Source organism: Dissoconium aciculare (genome assembly GCF_010015565.1).
Source record: "Dissoconium aciculare CBS 342.82 unplaced genomic scaffold K489scaffold_4, whole genome shotgun sequence".
Taxonomy (NCBI): Eukaryota; Fungi; Ascomycota; class Dothideomycetes; order Mycosphaerellales; family Dissoconiaceae; genus Dissoconium; species Dissoconium aciculare.
This window is the reverse complement of record NW_022984954.1, coordinates 1,444,844-1,458,902: the sequence shown is the minus strand read 5'-3', so window position 1 is coordinate 1,458,902 and position 14,059 is coordinate 1,444,844. Positions and strand designations below refer to the sequence as shown.

At 52.2% G+C, this 14,059-nt stretch overlaps 7 protein-coding genes across 7 annotated transcripts; 4 read left to right on the top strand and 3 right to left on the bottom strand.

Moving 5' to 3' along the window:
- Window positions 1-83: 83 nt before the first annotated feature.
- Window positions 84-2,016, top strand: K489DRAFT_423028 (Di-copper centre-containing protein). The gene is made up of 4 exons (XM_033608246.1): window positions 84-831; window positions 900-993; window positions 1,054-1,436; window positions 1,501-2,016. The coding sequence occupies exons 1-4, from the start codon at window positions 576-578 to the stop codon at window positions 1,734-1,736; spliced, it is 969 nt and encodes a 322-aa protein (XP_033461548.1). The 5' UTR covers window positions 84-575; the 3' UTR covers window positions 1,737-2,016.
- On the bottom strand, window positions 1,834-3,108 carry K489DRAFT_393767 (alpha/beta-hydrolase). Its single transcript, XM_033606788.1, has 5 exons — window positions 3,001-3,108; window positions 2,750-2,912; window positions 2,653-2,687; window positions 2,549-2,599; window positions 1,834-2,490 (listed from the first exon to the last, which is right to left on the bottom strand). The coding sequence occupies exons 1-5, from the start codon at window positions 3,073-3,075 to the stop codon at window positions 2,065-2,067; spliced, it is 750 nt and encodes a 249-aa protein (XP_033461547.1). The 5' UTR covers window positions 3,076-3,108; the 3' UTR covers window positions 1,834-2,064.
- Window positions 3,109-3,974: 866 nt separating this feature from the next.
- K489DRAFT_317009 (uncharacterized protein) lies at window positions 3,975-4,571 on the top strand (the record flags this gene model as incomplete). Its single annotated transcript, XM_033601209.1, has 2 exons — window positions 3,975-4,238; window positions 4,362-4,571. The coding sequence occupies 2 exons, from the start codon at window positions 3,975-3,977 to the stop codon at window positions 4,569-4,571; spliced, it is 474 nt and encodes a 157-aa protein (XP_033461546.1).
- A 1,493-nt stretch (window positions 4,572-6,064) lies between these two features.
- K489DRAFT_378932 (alpha/beta-hydrolase) lies at window positions 6,065-8,153 on the bottom strand. The gene is made up of 8 exons (XM_033604525.1): window positions 7,991-8,153; window positions 7,754-7,883; window positions 7,542-7,687; window positions 7,463-7,476; window positions 7,202-7,393; window positions 6,931-7,119; window positions 6,626-6,866; window positions 6,065-6,557 (listed from the first exon to the last, which is right to left on the bottom strand). The coding sequence occupies exons 1-8, from the start codon at window positions 8,058-8,060 to the stop codon at window positions 6,463-6,465; spliced, it is 1,077 nt and encodes a 358-aa protein (XP_033461545.1). The 5' UTR covers window positions 8,061-8,153; the 3' UTR covers window positions 6,065-6,462.
- Window positions 8,154-8,347: 194 nt separating this feature from the next.
- K489DRAFT_378931 (LIP-domain-containing protein) lies at window positions 8,348-10,449 on the bottom strand. Its single transcript, XM_033604524.1, has one exon. It carries the CDS (start codon window positions 10,115-10,117, stop codon window positions 8,768-8,770), a length of 1,350 nt encoding a protein of 449 aa, XP_033461544.1. The 5' UTR covers window positions 10,118-10,449; the 3' UTR covers window positions 8,348-8,767.
- A 1,033-nt stretch (window positions 10,450-11,482) lies between these two features.
- Window positions 11,483-12,415, top strand: K489DRAFT_378929 (DUF1000-domain-containing protein). The gene is made up of 2 exons (XM_033604523.1): window positions 11,483-11,566; window positions 11,627-12,415. Exon 2 carries the CDS (start codon window positions 11,659-11,661, stop codon window positions 12,352-12,354), a length of 696 nt encoding a protein of 231 aa, XP_033461543.1. The 5' UTR covers window positions 11,483-11,566; window positions 11,627-11,658; the 3' UTR covers window positions 12,355-12,415.
- A 397-nt stretch (window positions 12,416-12,812) lies between these two features.
- K489DRAFT_315568 (peptide methionine sulfoxide reductase) lies at window positions 12,813-13,652 on the top strand (the record flags this gene model as incomplete). The annotated part of the gene is made up of 3 exons (XM_033601098.1): window positions 12,813-13,071; window positions 13,178-13,496; window positions 13,622-13,652. 3 exons carry the CDS (start codon window positions 12,813-12,815, stop codon window positions 13,650-13,652), a joined length of 609 nt encoding a protein of 202 aa, XP_033461542.1.
- Window positions 13,653-14,059: the final 407 nt, after the last annotated feature.

Here is a 14,059-nt window from a genome sequence, read left to right as displayed (position 1 = left end):
TGTCGATGGCTCAATTTTATACTTTGACGAAGCAGTGCATATTTTCGAGCTGGGCACGAAGCGAGGCAACTATCGTCCTCCCTGCGGAGCAGATACAAGTTTGCGAGGACTGCGAGCCGCCCGGCGGGCGTGCTTGCTGTCACTAGCGGCAGATCAAACTTTCTAGGTTGTTGCTGGCGACTATTTTTAGTCTGTCTGCATGTGCCTTTCGCGTTAACAACGCAATCAAGCTCCTCGAAACACGCCTGGGCAGTCAAAAGATTCACTGGTGGCTTGGCGCAGATGCCGCGTCACCGTTCCTCACATGATGCTCTGCGAGACAAGTATGCATCGAAACGATGGTTGGCGCGCAATCCGCAGCGAGATTCGCCGGTCGAGGGAACCCACAGAAAACTTAGACCGATGCGGACGAAACACCAACCGAACGATGACGATTAATATAGATATCGAAAATTGCAGACGCGTTGCCAAGAGGTTCATGCGATTATATGTCGCTAGCAGGTCCGCTGTTGAGACTATCTGCGATGTGAATTAAACAGTGCAAGTCGCCTTGAACCACGAATATATCGATCACAATGTGCGCGAATGCTCGTCTGTCCCTACTCATATGGCTGCTGCTGGTGATACTTGCGTTGCCGCGAACATCCTCTGCCTCAATCGGCGAGTGTACAAATACAACGACTCGCGTCGAATGGCGGCAGCTGTCCTCCGTCGATCAGCAGCAGTACATCGACTCTGTATTATGCCTCAAGACTAAGCCATCACGGATCGGGCTCAACTCTTCCCTCTACGATGACTTCACTTTTGTTCATTTCACTCTAAACAACCAGAGTAAGTTCAGAGTGCGGAATCGGCATCGCATCGCGGCTTTCAAAAATAAATGAACACATTTTCATCAGTACATTCTAGTGCAGTCTTCCTACCTTGGCATCGGTACTTTACATTCCTCTATACAGGTGCGATCCGAGACTGCGGCTACAAGGGGCCTATGACGTACGTTCTCGTATAGTACAGAGAATCCGGTCTCGCCAATAGTAGCTAATTGATCCATAGATACTGGGACTGGACTCTCGATCTCCTCAAAATGCTTCAATCTCAAGTCATGGCATCGGAGCTCGGCTTTGGCGGAACGGGTAGCCGAAATCGTACGAAGCAAATGCCCGACGAAGCCGCTCCCTTCTATTGCGTCGACGATGGCCCTTTCTGGCAACTACGTCCGAGCTGTAGAATAAGTCTGGGTAACAGATTAAAGTTCGATGAGCATTGTCTTCACCGCGACGTCCAAGAGAGATCAGATTCCTACAGCGGGAGTAAGATTGCAAACATTCTGCAGGAGCGCGATTTTCTTTGGTTCTCACGACGATTGGAGACTTCGCCACATAATACAATTCATTCGACGATCGGCGGAGAAATGGGCCCTCCGACATCACCGAACGGTAATGTCTCATGACTCTCACCCTTCCCATCTATGAAGTCATACTAAGGCATCTGGCGACACAGATCCACTCTTCTTCTTGCATCATTCGCAGATCGATCGCCTCTGGTGGCTGTGGCAGCAGATGAACTTGACTGCACGCTATAACGACTACTCCGGTGATGTAAGGAACTCCAATGGCTCATACAGTGATATGCAAGCATCGCTTTCCGATCTTCTTCAAATGAATGGATTGGCACCGGACATCTCTGTGAAAGAGATCATGAATGTCTCAAGCCCGCCATGGTGCTACCAATATTAGACTTGGATTATGTCCCGTCGATGTGCGGATGTACAAATCAAGTAGATCTACGTTTGCTGCGGTGGATTGATATTCAGGTGGTTCCCGACGACTTTTGGCAAAGGGGGTTTTCTGCTTTGCTCAGTGAAATATGTTATGCAACGACATACGAAAGACACTGGTCGGTGATCAAGCGATACAAGACTACCAACCACATTTTTATACAAGATTCAAAGACGCTTCAAATGTGTTGAGATGACATTCATCCCCGACGTATCTTTTTTATTTCATGAGCCTAGCTCTCGTGCCCTTTTCAGACAGGTTGTTTTATCATTTTGTCACAGAGCCTCTACAGGTTCTCGTGGAACCAGTTGAGCAAGTACTCGTATCCCTTCTTGTAGTCCGCCTCGACCGCAGGGTCAGACAGGTTCGCGCGTGCCGCAAGCCAGCCGTGAATTTGGTTGGGAAACCACTCGACCACGTGCTTCACCTTGATTGCCTCCTGCCACTTTTGCACGTCCTCCTTGGGCTCGTCTCCGCTGGGCAGCATGGCGATCGGGATGGTGATGGCTGCGGCGTCGTTGGCATCAACCATGGCGGGGTGAGCGACGGCGGCCGCCTTGAAGGGTGTGTCCTTTTGCGAGGTCAGGTTGACAATCTTGCCACCCCAGCAGAAGCCGAGGACACCCCAGGTCTTGATGGAGCTGCGTTGCGATTCGATGTCTTTCAGGACCTTTGGTAGACGTTCAACGGTCTTTGGTGGTGCGGCTTTGGTCTGTAGGTCGCGTCAGTGCGACGCGATCTTCGGGTATCTTATATCTGGGGAGACGCACACTGAAGAACTCGCCGAGCTTTGCCTCCTTCTCCTTGTTGTCCGGAGGATACTACATAGAACGTCAGTTCCGAGGTCCCTTGTACACTGACCTACCTTCCTTACCCAAGAGATGTCCGCTGGCTGGCCATCAAAGAAGTCTGTATATTCAGTAAGACATTGCCATCGTTCTCGATCGTTCTCGCCCAGATGCTCGACTTACCTGGGATGAAAACTTGATATTGGTTGTCCTTGTCGCTCAACGCAAGGATGTCCGCGCCTTGAAGTGTTTGAGGGAAGAATCCAAAGATATCGTAGATCAAGAGGATCGCCTTGGTGGCAGTAGCTGGACCAGTCACATAGGTCTTCAATCCATCGACGGTGATCTATTTATCGCGATCAGTCTTGGGATACTTATCCACACACAGCTTCTCCGGCTCGAAAGGTGCAGGTACTGGGTGCAGCGGTGCATACGTATTCGCCCTTCTCTTTGTAACTATCCGAAACAATCGGCGGAATCGTGCAGCAAGCGCGAGATTGGGTAGACATATTTGCAGTGCTTATGAGAGGTATGATGTGTTGGTGTTATCGGAAAAATTCAAGAGTATGTTCAGGCGGGATCTTCAATGACGGCAAGTTGGATTTAAGCAACTGAATATATATCCTTATAACATTGGGAATGACATAAGATGCATTCGTCACAAACACGCATGGTGGGGCCTGGAGGGTCTTCGAAGCTGTGGCATGACGTGTGTGTTGTGCCTAGCAACAACTTTAATTCTGCCGATTCCGATTCTCCCGCGATCGTGAATGATGACAAGAGCTCCGGTCCCGATTGTTTGGAGATCACGTAGCGAGCTGTTCTTCGAGATAATGAATCTAGACCAGCAGCAATGATTCAAGGAGCCAACGCGCCAAGTGAGCCGCACAGCGAGCGTCGGGGCGCAGGGCGGAGGCGCATTGAGATCGCCATCGGCTAAGAGCCGCGTGCGTCCGAGAGTGGATTCTATCTTTCGGCATGCCGTTTGCGCATCGCCGTGCCGGATGGACACTCGTTCTGAGATGTCGCCTCTACTTTCCTCGGATGGTGCGTATACGGCGATGCGCGAGGTGAAGTGTGGTTTCCATACTACTACGCAGGATGGACAGTACATCCGGCACATTTATCAATAGCGGAACGGCCCTGGCTTCAGCGTCTTCTCTCCGGGACCTTTGACCGGTTGGAGCGCTCCACCCGGACCGCGCGCCGCTGTGTATCCTCCCGCGTGCACATACAACATGTTCCCATTTACCTATCCTCTGCATCACGAGACATGCAATGAACAAGAGAATGAACGTCGCATGCTTGTCGTTGGGCAGTATACACAGCACGGCCAATTTGAGAAGCCCGCTCCGATATGAGCCATCCGATTAACGATTACATCGAAAAGCGGTAATGGCTGTCCCCGATGCCTCCTTCATCGAACTCTCAGCTTCGTTCACCACCGCCCACCTCTCCCGCCGGCTCTGTTGCGGGTGATCGCCTTGGTCTTGATCCCAATGACCTCGCGGTGCTCCACCAACATCAGCAGCTCGCCCATGCGCAGGTTCACAGTCCGGCAGGATCTGCCGCAAGCTCGCAGGGACGACTGCTGCTAGATCCAAACAGTCTGCAGCTGCTCACACGCCACTTCGACCGGATCATGCAAGCGATTCAGGAGCGCTTAGAAGCGGTATGTCACTCAGGCCAGCCTGCCTCGACCATGGACTTGCATTGATCGTTGAAAACATTCACGCGCAACGCGACTCATCAAGGAAGATAAGCTAACAACGTAGCTGCCGTTCGTGATCATCAGCTTTACGCCGCTACCGAGATTGCCACGCAAACACAGACCGATCGCGCTGGCAACGCTCTCGAAATGGCTGACCATGAAATCGCGCGATTTCGAGCCATCTTGCACCAAACCGATGAGCTCGAAGCGGAGTTCGCCAAAATCTCACGAGTCCGCGAAATCGTCCGGAGCTTTCGCGCCCGGATAGAGATGATGGAAAGAAGATTGGGGTGACATTTCATGTCTCTTGGGTCATTGAAGAAGTGCCTGCTCGGTGCAAGGTCACTCCGTCACACCTGTACTTTCATGTGATGGAAGTGAATGGATACGGGAAACCAGAACCGCTTGCTGTACGAGCACACGGCATCAAATTCTCCAACGCCAGCTGTACACTCGGTGAATTGAATGCGGTGCTCAAATGATCAGGCGTGCATGAATCCATAGCGACAGTCGCCCTGGGAAGAGCAACACGCGCTGTCGCTGATGTGAGCTCGAAATTTTACAGGTACTGAGACCATGACAGTCACGGAGCTGGTGCGGGCCATCGCTACAACGCGGGCTGGACGATCATACAGAGGCGAGACACGAATGATCAACTGCTTATCTCGGCAACATTGAAGGTCAAGTTAACTGTCTCCGGTTAAAAACAGAATATGCCGAGTCTTGCACGACTGGACAAACCAACTGGCACTGGCAGCTTGGCGGTGGAGGATATCTATCAACACCCGCTGGTCAATGCCGAGGGTGTCAAGGACGGCATGAATTCCATACACGTGCTTACACCACTAACGATAAAGGCTTGTCAGCAAAGACCTGATTTTGATGACCGCACGGTCCGGACACCGATTCAAAGTCACTAGACTGCAACTGTCTGCCAAAAATCGAGAACTAAACGGCGTATGATTCAAGATTTACGTACGAGTCTATAATCCCTGAAAATCTCGAATCGTGTGCAAAGATGGACTGCTCGAATATCGCTCCTTGATTGTGCGCTTCTCAACCAATACTCAAGTTCATGATCCGCAACAGGCGAGGAGCTCTCGGGCGATGCAATGTTGGGAAATATACCTGCTCCGTACAGACCATGCTGACTGCAGAACGGCGATCTGCAGAAGAAAGCGGCCCCCCAGATGGTCCTCCCACGCTGCCTGGCGAGACAAGGTTTTCGAGACCGTGTTGGTGGCTACTGAAAACCACCCGTGTCTCTCCGAACAATACAGATCTTGGGTGGGACTTTATGGCCGTGCCTGGAGCAGTCGCCGTGACTCTGATGACCGTAATGCTCCACTGGTCAGCCGATTTGGATCCACAGCAGCGAAAGCACAACCAACCCCTTCGTGTGGGCATCTTCTTTACCACGCAATGTCATGTGTATTGGCCAACGTACCAGGATCGCTTGTGTTAGATCTCGCAGCAAGAAAAATGTTGCGCTACAGCAATTAAGGACATGCAGGTTGTGATTGTTGGTCCATCTTTTTCTCTCGAGCTAATTTCATGATTGGTCGATACTCTGTACGTGACAGCGCCGGTGACATCACGTACATCATCGAGGAGGCGATCAAGGAGTTCGGCGGCGGCGGCCGGGTTGCTGCCAAGGGTAAATGACATGCAATGCGCATGCCGGCACTCAATCCGTGAACTGGGGCTTGTACCATCGTTGACGGAGCCTTTGAATAGTGTCGGACATCGAGGAATGAAGGATGATCAGCTCGTATCTTAGGAGGAATTCTGCAATAGAGAGTTTTATATTATTATGAGGTTATGGATACATTTCTTTCAGGACCTGCACGACCCCGGTTTATCATCCAAACCAAGTAGAGGCGCTGGCACAGGTACGGTCATCGTGCAAAGGCCATGACCAGCCTTCCTGGACCATGCTTGACCTTTGAAGACTAAAGTGAGTTCCATCGAGTCACTTCCCCCATTCCTCTCGTGCGGCAGTGGATCACGACTGCGGCCTGAATCACCGCCATTCTACGCCTGATTTCTCGTCTATCGAATTCATCTTCGGCGGGTTTTCGATGTCGATTCCGGAATTTTATCCTTGACTTGGACAGACGACCTGACGATAAGGCGTCAGAGACCGGAGATGCAAAAGTGCTTCAGGCGAACTTTGCGCTTGAGCTTACACCTCGGTCTTCTCGCCCTGTGCTTTCAACCACGCAATCGACTCCTTGTCCACGCCCTTGTTGAAGGGCACGATGCAGTCGACGATGGTGCCTGTGAGAGCGATCGTCAGTAAGTTTGTCCGCCTCGCGAGTGATCTGTGCCGAGATCCTTATACGTACTGACGTGCGTCGCTCCCGGCACGATGTTGATTGTCAGATTGACAGAGTCGGACATGGCCTGGGCGATCTTTTCAATTGAAGGTCGCAACATCTCGGAGCCACCGCAGTAGATGTAGACGCTGCTGGTGACCTGGCGCAGAGGCTCCCACCATGACGGCGGTGCGCGAACGGGCTCGTTGTAGTTGTCCGGCGGTGCAGGTCCGATGAAGGCAGCGCTAGTTTCACGCAAGCCAGGTGCGCTCTGCGAAGGGTTGATCAGTACTTACGCCCCCGAGGTGCTGCTTCTTGTTCAGACCATCACATACCAGCATGTCCCATCGATACTCCTTTGCGATTGGCTCCACGTAGTCGAAAGCGATCCAGGGCGAAATCAGGAGGATACCGCGGAATGGCTCTGCCAGCTTCAATTCCGGGACGTCCGGGTGCGGGTGCATCAGGTGCGAGATGACGGCCAAAGTCAGATTTCCGCCTGCGGAGTCTCCCGCGAGAATGATCTTGACGCCACCGGGTCAGCTCATTGTCTATTCCGTGCGCATTCACACAATGGCGAAAGGCTGATCACAGAGAGAAGCATACCTGGGAAGGCGTAAGTCCTTCAACCTCGATGACATGCTTCACAAGATTGACAGCCTGTTGCAGCTGGAGCGGATATTGCCGATGAGGTGTAAGTTGGTACGATAAGATTATGGCGGATGTGTCTGTTCCGGCCTTGGTCAATTCCCTGTGGGCGTCGTACACCCATTTCATATGCGCCAGAGTCGCAGGAACCTAATCATGAGATTGTTGTTAATCGGGATGGCCGCATGCGTCTATAGGCTCTTTGATTGTCATTCTTACCATGTATCCGCCACCTGCGTTCAATTGTTAGCTCAACTCGAGTAATTTTAGAGTGACGTGGGATGGGTGAGTAACTCACCGTGCAAGTACACAATGATCTGCTTCGCGGCTTTGTTGCCCATCCAGTGGCCCATGGATCCATCAGGGAAGGTGTGCGTGACAGGCTTGAATCGCCATAGCGAGGCAAATTGGTTGTAAGCCTGGTGAGTCGACGGGAGGAACCATCTGCGATGGACGAGATTCACTTATCAGTATTTCTGTCGAAGACGGGAGCAAAGTGACGATTCTTACTGCAGCTTGCGGAGGCTCGACCGGGCGAACAAGTTCCGGACATAGTATGAGGAAGCCGTACTCAAAGTGTAGCCTTTGCGTCCACCACCTTGGAGTCGAATAGCAAAGAGGCCATAAATAAAATATCCGACTGTGTTGTCGTTGAGTCAGCATACCCGTGGAATATCATATACCTCGTGAATGTTATACTGGACGTCAAGTCCAACCTTGGAATCCTGAGAGCTTAGGGTTACTCACTTGAACCGAGTACCACAGATATCATGTGAAGCTTCTCGAGGAAGGAGATCTTGGCCGGAAGAATAAGCATCTTGGCGGATTTCTTGATCTTCGTTTGGCAGATGCAATGTGCAGAGAATATTTCTCCAAGGAGATTCCAAAATGTCCAGACGGCGGAGTGATGTGGTCAATGTCTCGTATGTTGTCGCTGCCTGTGGCCGTTACGCGTCGGGAGATTGAGAGAATGAGTTGCGCCGGACCTCGGCTTGCGTGCAGAGACTAGTATATAGTGCTGCGTACAACTTATGTTCACATGGACAACGTCTAGTTATTTTTATCAGGCGTATGCAGCAGGCGCACGAGATAATGTAATCCTTTGGCTTATCGGCCAATCCGTCATCGCTATAAACGGGCGATACTTAAGTGCACGTCATGTTCATCCTCAAGCGAATGAGGATCAGGTGAAAAACAAGCGTAGCGGTCAAGCAGCTTCGATGGTCTGGAGCGCAGGACGCGTTGCATGGCAAAAACTTCACTAGAGATTGAGATCGCGGAATTTCCCCTCACACAACAGAGACAATTGGAACCCATAATTGTCAATACGAAAGGCTTTTCCAGATGATACATATGCGACCTAAACAGGCCCAAGATGATGAGATGAATAGAAAACCCAATCCTCTAAGGAAGCGAAAAAAATCTCCAATGCTCCAATATGAAGTTCACAAATGTGTCCAATCCAATTATCCATTCCATTGACCCATTCTCTGCACCTCATGCACAAGGTTAGAGGTCCGTCTTTTAACCGATGGTGACGTTGGTGATCGTGCATCCCTCGGCCTTGTACGTGCCGGAGAAGAGCTTCTCCAAGAACGCCACAGCGCGAGCATCGCCGTTGGTGCTCTCGGTCTGGTGGGTGCCGACAGTGTTCCTCTGGTAGTCGATGGTCGCACCGACGCGGCAGTAGCGCTCGACGAGAATGTCGGTGTCGTGGACAGGGCTAACGTCGTCGCCAATCGCCTTGTAGACGAAGAGCGGCGGCGCCGGCACGCCGTGGTAGCCCATAACACCGTCGCGGTTGACAACGTTCATGGCAAAGCGGGACTGGACAGTGCCCTCGCCGTTCTGGAAGTAGAGGAAGATGTTCTGGCCGACGAATTGCGCGATGGACTCGAGCAGAGTGAAGTTCTTGGTCTGGAGGAAGCGTGTGGCGTTGTAAGGGCCGCTGGGGTTCAAATTGGCGAGGAGGTAGGCCTGGGTGTCAGGGTATTGGGACAGGATGCCGACGATGCCAGCGGGGGCCAGACCGGCATAGACGGTGCCGTTGATGGTGTACAAGACGCTGGTGATGTTAGGAGTGAGACCACCAAGCGCGTGGCCTTCAAACTTCAGCTCGGGTGCGTATTGAACCTGAAGCTCAGCAGCCCATTCACCGGCAAGAGCACCTCCGGAGTAGCCCCAGGTCGCATAGCGGTGGCCTTCAGCAAGCTGGACTGGAGACTTCTTGGAACGAACGGCGCGAACAGAGTCAAGAGTGGCGTGTCCGGAAAACACACCCGCGGTGAAGAAGGCACCCGGGCCTTCGTAGTCGGGAGTGCTGACGATGTAACCGCGTCCGAGCGCCTCGGTGATAGCAGCGTCACCACCATATCCACCACCGGAGTACAAGGTGTAACTCGGGCTAGCATCGACGTCCGCTGAGTCGTAAGGAATGTGGTAAGACAGTAGCTTGTCGCGGGAAGTGGTGATGTTGGCGAATGGTACGAGCAGGGTCGTCACGGCCCAGGCGGCCTTGTAATCACCAGATGTCGTGCGGTAGAGGATGTGGTATGCCTCACTAGCATTGGCGATGGTGCTCGCCAATGCGGTGGCATTTCGAATCTTCAAAACCTGACCAGGTTTCGCGTGCTCGTAGCCAGCCGGCGCGGAATACCACGGGTCCTGGCTCGGAGGAATGCCAGCGGTCGAGTTATCATTCGAAGTCGAAACAGCTAGCGGCCACTTGCCACCATGGTGATATGGTAGCGGTGTGTTTGAATCTGAGAACGAGTAGGTCGGAGGTGCGACATCACCGGCCGATGGGACCTGGGCCCCGGCAGAGACGACTGCGGCGAGGGCGAGAAGCCCTGCGGCGGAGGAGGAAGTCCACATTATTCAGAAAACAACAAGGGAATTTTTCCAATCACGACAAAAAGAATAAATTTAGTGATGTAGGCAACAGAAGCCCACGAAAAGAATGTAGAGAATGCGTTACACTGAACAAAGAAAGAACGTGTATTCTATGAAGAAGTGCAGTAGATGGGAAGGGAAGAGAGTGGAGTGTCCTGTCGCAGTTCGGTGTTGACCATCAGCGGGAGGCTCACATGGACTGGGCTTAGGAGGATCGTGGGCCGGTCCTTGGTGCAGCACCACCAACGCTCACGATGAGCGCACAGTGCGTTGAAACGGTTGACAGGTTCGCCACGCTGCTTGTCAAGACAGTGCCGCGCCGCTTCACGACTCACGCGGATGCTCGGCGATGACGGCAGCACTGCGATGTCAAAGCGGAGAGTCGACGAACTGGTCGAACTCTCGTCCCTTTTCTCATGCTGTTTCTCGAATTATCGGCACATGGTTGAATATTACGCCGGCTGGGCTAAACCTGCTTTCAAGGCCGCATCCATCAACAACTTCACTCGTTCACGGACTCCAATGCATGATCCATTGCAACATTGCGAGAGATTCACTGTCGCAATATCCTTGTTCTGCAAATAAGACAAATTGCATGATGTTTGAAGAAAGGTTCCCGGCCATGCAGCGCTAGTTCCCATTCTGGGCTGGACAGTGCGGAGAAAGCGTGCCAGGAGGAAATTGGATGTGCCATTTTCGGTCATTTGATGATCTCAATCTCTCCTTCATCATCTGCAGCCCTCCTGAGAATGGCTGAAGGATCCACTCCAGGGCTTCGAGGGTTTGCTTATCGATAGTCATCGACTCAATCTTTTTGTTGTGACCAGGTTATTCATGCCGGATGTTGTAACATCAACGCGTTCATCGCACTGGACATACTGTAAAACGACTTGTCGGTTAGCAGAAACAGTCGATTCATATGATTTCGAAGGACTGAGAACCTGGGTGCATCTGGGCAGCGCGGTCATCGTAACGTGTTGGGCACCCTCCATGTTTGGCGGCGGATGCAGGCCCTGCACGAAGTTTAGAGATACAGTATACTGCTGGACAAACGTGAGATGGCCGTGGCGCGTTATTGACGCGTCTGCATACTCTGGAAGCCACCGCAATGGTCAAGAGACAGAATCGAAGATAATGGATGCATTGCTTCGCCTTCCTCGAACGACACCTGTAACCTGTATGTGATATGGGGTGAATTATGTGAGGGTAAAGCACGTGACGGACGATGCAGTCAGTGATGTCTGACGACCTACTGTACCTGGGTAGGTACGGGCCACAGCCTGATGAGCCTACCAGCAGGCTCCAGCTCACATCAAGCCTAGGGTTACGTTTATTTTACATCCATTACAGACAGTAACAACGACCTGTATTTGTGTCTGGCCAGCTCAACATCTGTAACGGCGCTGCGGACGATTCTTCGTGTATATGAATGTATGGCGACGTCATTCGTATGCGTTCAGTGCAACGACTGACCGATGGCTACGCTCATAGCATTTGGTTGAATGTAAGATTCGCGATTCAAGATGTCTCACTGCCACGACGAACACGACGACCACAGTCATGCCCACGACCATTCGGAAGGCGCGGTCCATGACCATAGCGATGATCTCGTGCCTGCCTTGCAAAATCATATATATGAACAGATCGACTTTGGTGCCATCACCACGTTGAACGAGTCGGAAACTGGCAGCGGTGCAGCGATTATACAAAAGACATGGACCGAAAGGCTCAACCCCGAACCCGAACTGCAGAGCGACACCGACGAACAGCTTCTGATGCATGTTCCATTCACTGGCCAAATCCGCTTGCACAGCATCCTCATCCGCACTTCAACCTCGGACTCGGCACCGTTGACGCTGAAACTCTACGTCAATCGTGACGACGGACTGGACTTCGCCACAGTAGCGGATCTCGAAGCGACACAAGTCCTCGAGCTTTCACAGACGGCCGATCTGCAGGATATCCCCGTCAAGCGAGCGAAATTCAACACTGTACGTTCACTTGACCTTTTCTTCGAAGACAATTGGAGTCGTGGCGAGGAAGATGTCACGCGTATCTCCTATCTGGGCTTCAAGGGAGAGTTTATGAAATTGAGTCGGGAGCCAGTGAGCTTCTTGTATGAAGCAGCTGCAAATCCCAAAGACCATCAACTCGCTGCTGGAATCAACCAAGGGGTCGGAAGTAACGTTGGCGGCGCTGGAGGGCCACATGGCATGTAAACAGAGCATAATGAAAGTGATCGAGACTTCACGAGTGCTACAATATGTCCGCGAAAGGCACACTTAACAAACGACGCACACCTTGCATGTGCTCATGTCAAAGACTTGCAACCTCGTCGCTTTAATATGCCGACCAGTCTTGCATTGCTCGTGACGAGATCCGTGCGGGTGTTCAACGTACTGTAGTTATTTCTAGTTGAAGTTGGGATAGAGGGCGATCACGTCACAGACTTCTAGAAGCACGGAACACTTCCGCGGCGCCCAAGAGCATTCGATTCTCCGCCACCCCAGCATCTTCCCTCGTAAGCTATCAGCACAGCTTCAACACTCCTTTGCGACCACCCATGTCCAACGAACCTTCTATCCACGAATTTGAGGACACACTTGGAGCAACTCCGTCTTCATTCACCATCTCCAACTTCCTTCTCGTCGGTGCACTGTTGGCTGGCGGTCTTGCTATGACGTCATTCATTCAGCGATTCCTACGACCATTTTCCTCCTCTACGCTCTACTTTGCGCCCGAGGGGCCTGCCGTTGCGATGAACGTCCCCGAGGGAGCGCAGAAGGCGACGCTCGCCGCCGGATGTTTCTGGGGCATCGAGCACATGTACCGCAAGGACTTTGAGGGCAAGGGCTTGATCGACGCCCGAGTGGGATACATTGGTGGCAACTCCGAGAACCCGTCATATCAGGCGGTATGCAGTGGAAGGACAGGACGTAAGTTGATGCGAGAGAATCACCAGAAGCATGAATGAAATGCGCACGGCGAACTTTGGTGGAGAGCATAGATCATATATCTGACTGATAAATTTTGCGGAAACAGACGCAGAAGCCTGTCAGATCGTCTTCGACCCCACTAAAGTCTCCTACAGCACCCTGCTGGAGTACTTCTACAAGATGCACGACCCGACGACCGCGAATCGCCAGGGCCCGGATACGGGTTCGCAGTACCGCAGCGGCATCTTCTACCACGACGAAGAGCAGAAGAGTATCGCCGAGGAGATCACCCGCAAGGCTAACGAGCAGTGGTGGAAGAAGGGCATCGTCACGGAGATCTTGCCCGCTGGCAAGTGGTGGGATGCTGAGCAATACCACCAGCTATACTTGCACAATAACCCAGCTGGGTACGAGTGCCCGAGCCAGTGAGTTATCCCCTTCCGTCCGCACGGCTTCTGATATCTCTCCGTCTCGAGGAAACCTTGCCTACCCTCGATTGGGTGTGGTCGTACATTCGTGAACTCAAGCTGACTTTTGCATAAAACTATAGCTACCTTCGCAAGTTCGCGCCTCTGTCTTAGATAATGGGTGAGCGAGTTAGATTTTAAAATGTACAAAACACGGATAAGACAACCTCTTATGGTCGGCTTCTGAAAAACGATTGTACATTGAATGGCATGTCATCTCCACGGATGTCATGTGTGGTGTGATGTTCGTTCCAACGGAGAACCGATGGAATGAGAGCTTTTGGCTCTTCTCCCAATGCTACTCGATCATGTCCCCGGAGCACTGCAATTCCTGCCCAGGGCGACAACTGCGGCCCTCTGTGAAGATGCAGATATGTGCGCCACAAGTGCCATCTGTACCTGCCGTCAACGCTGCATCCGTACTCGGTTCGAGCAAGGTGAGCATCGATAGTCTTGGGATGTCTGGGGCGTGATGACTATACCATGGATGTCATGTTTGATGTCCGCGTCGCCATCCTCAA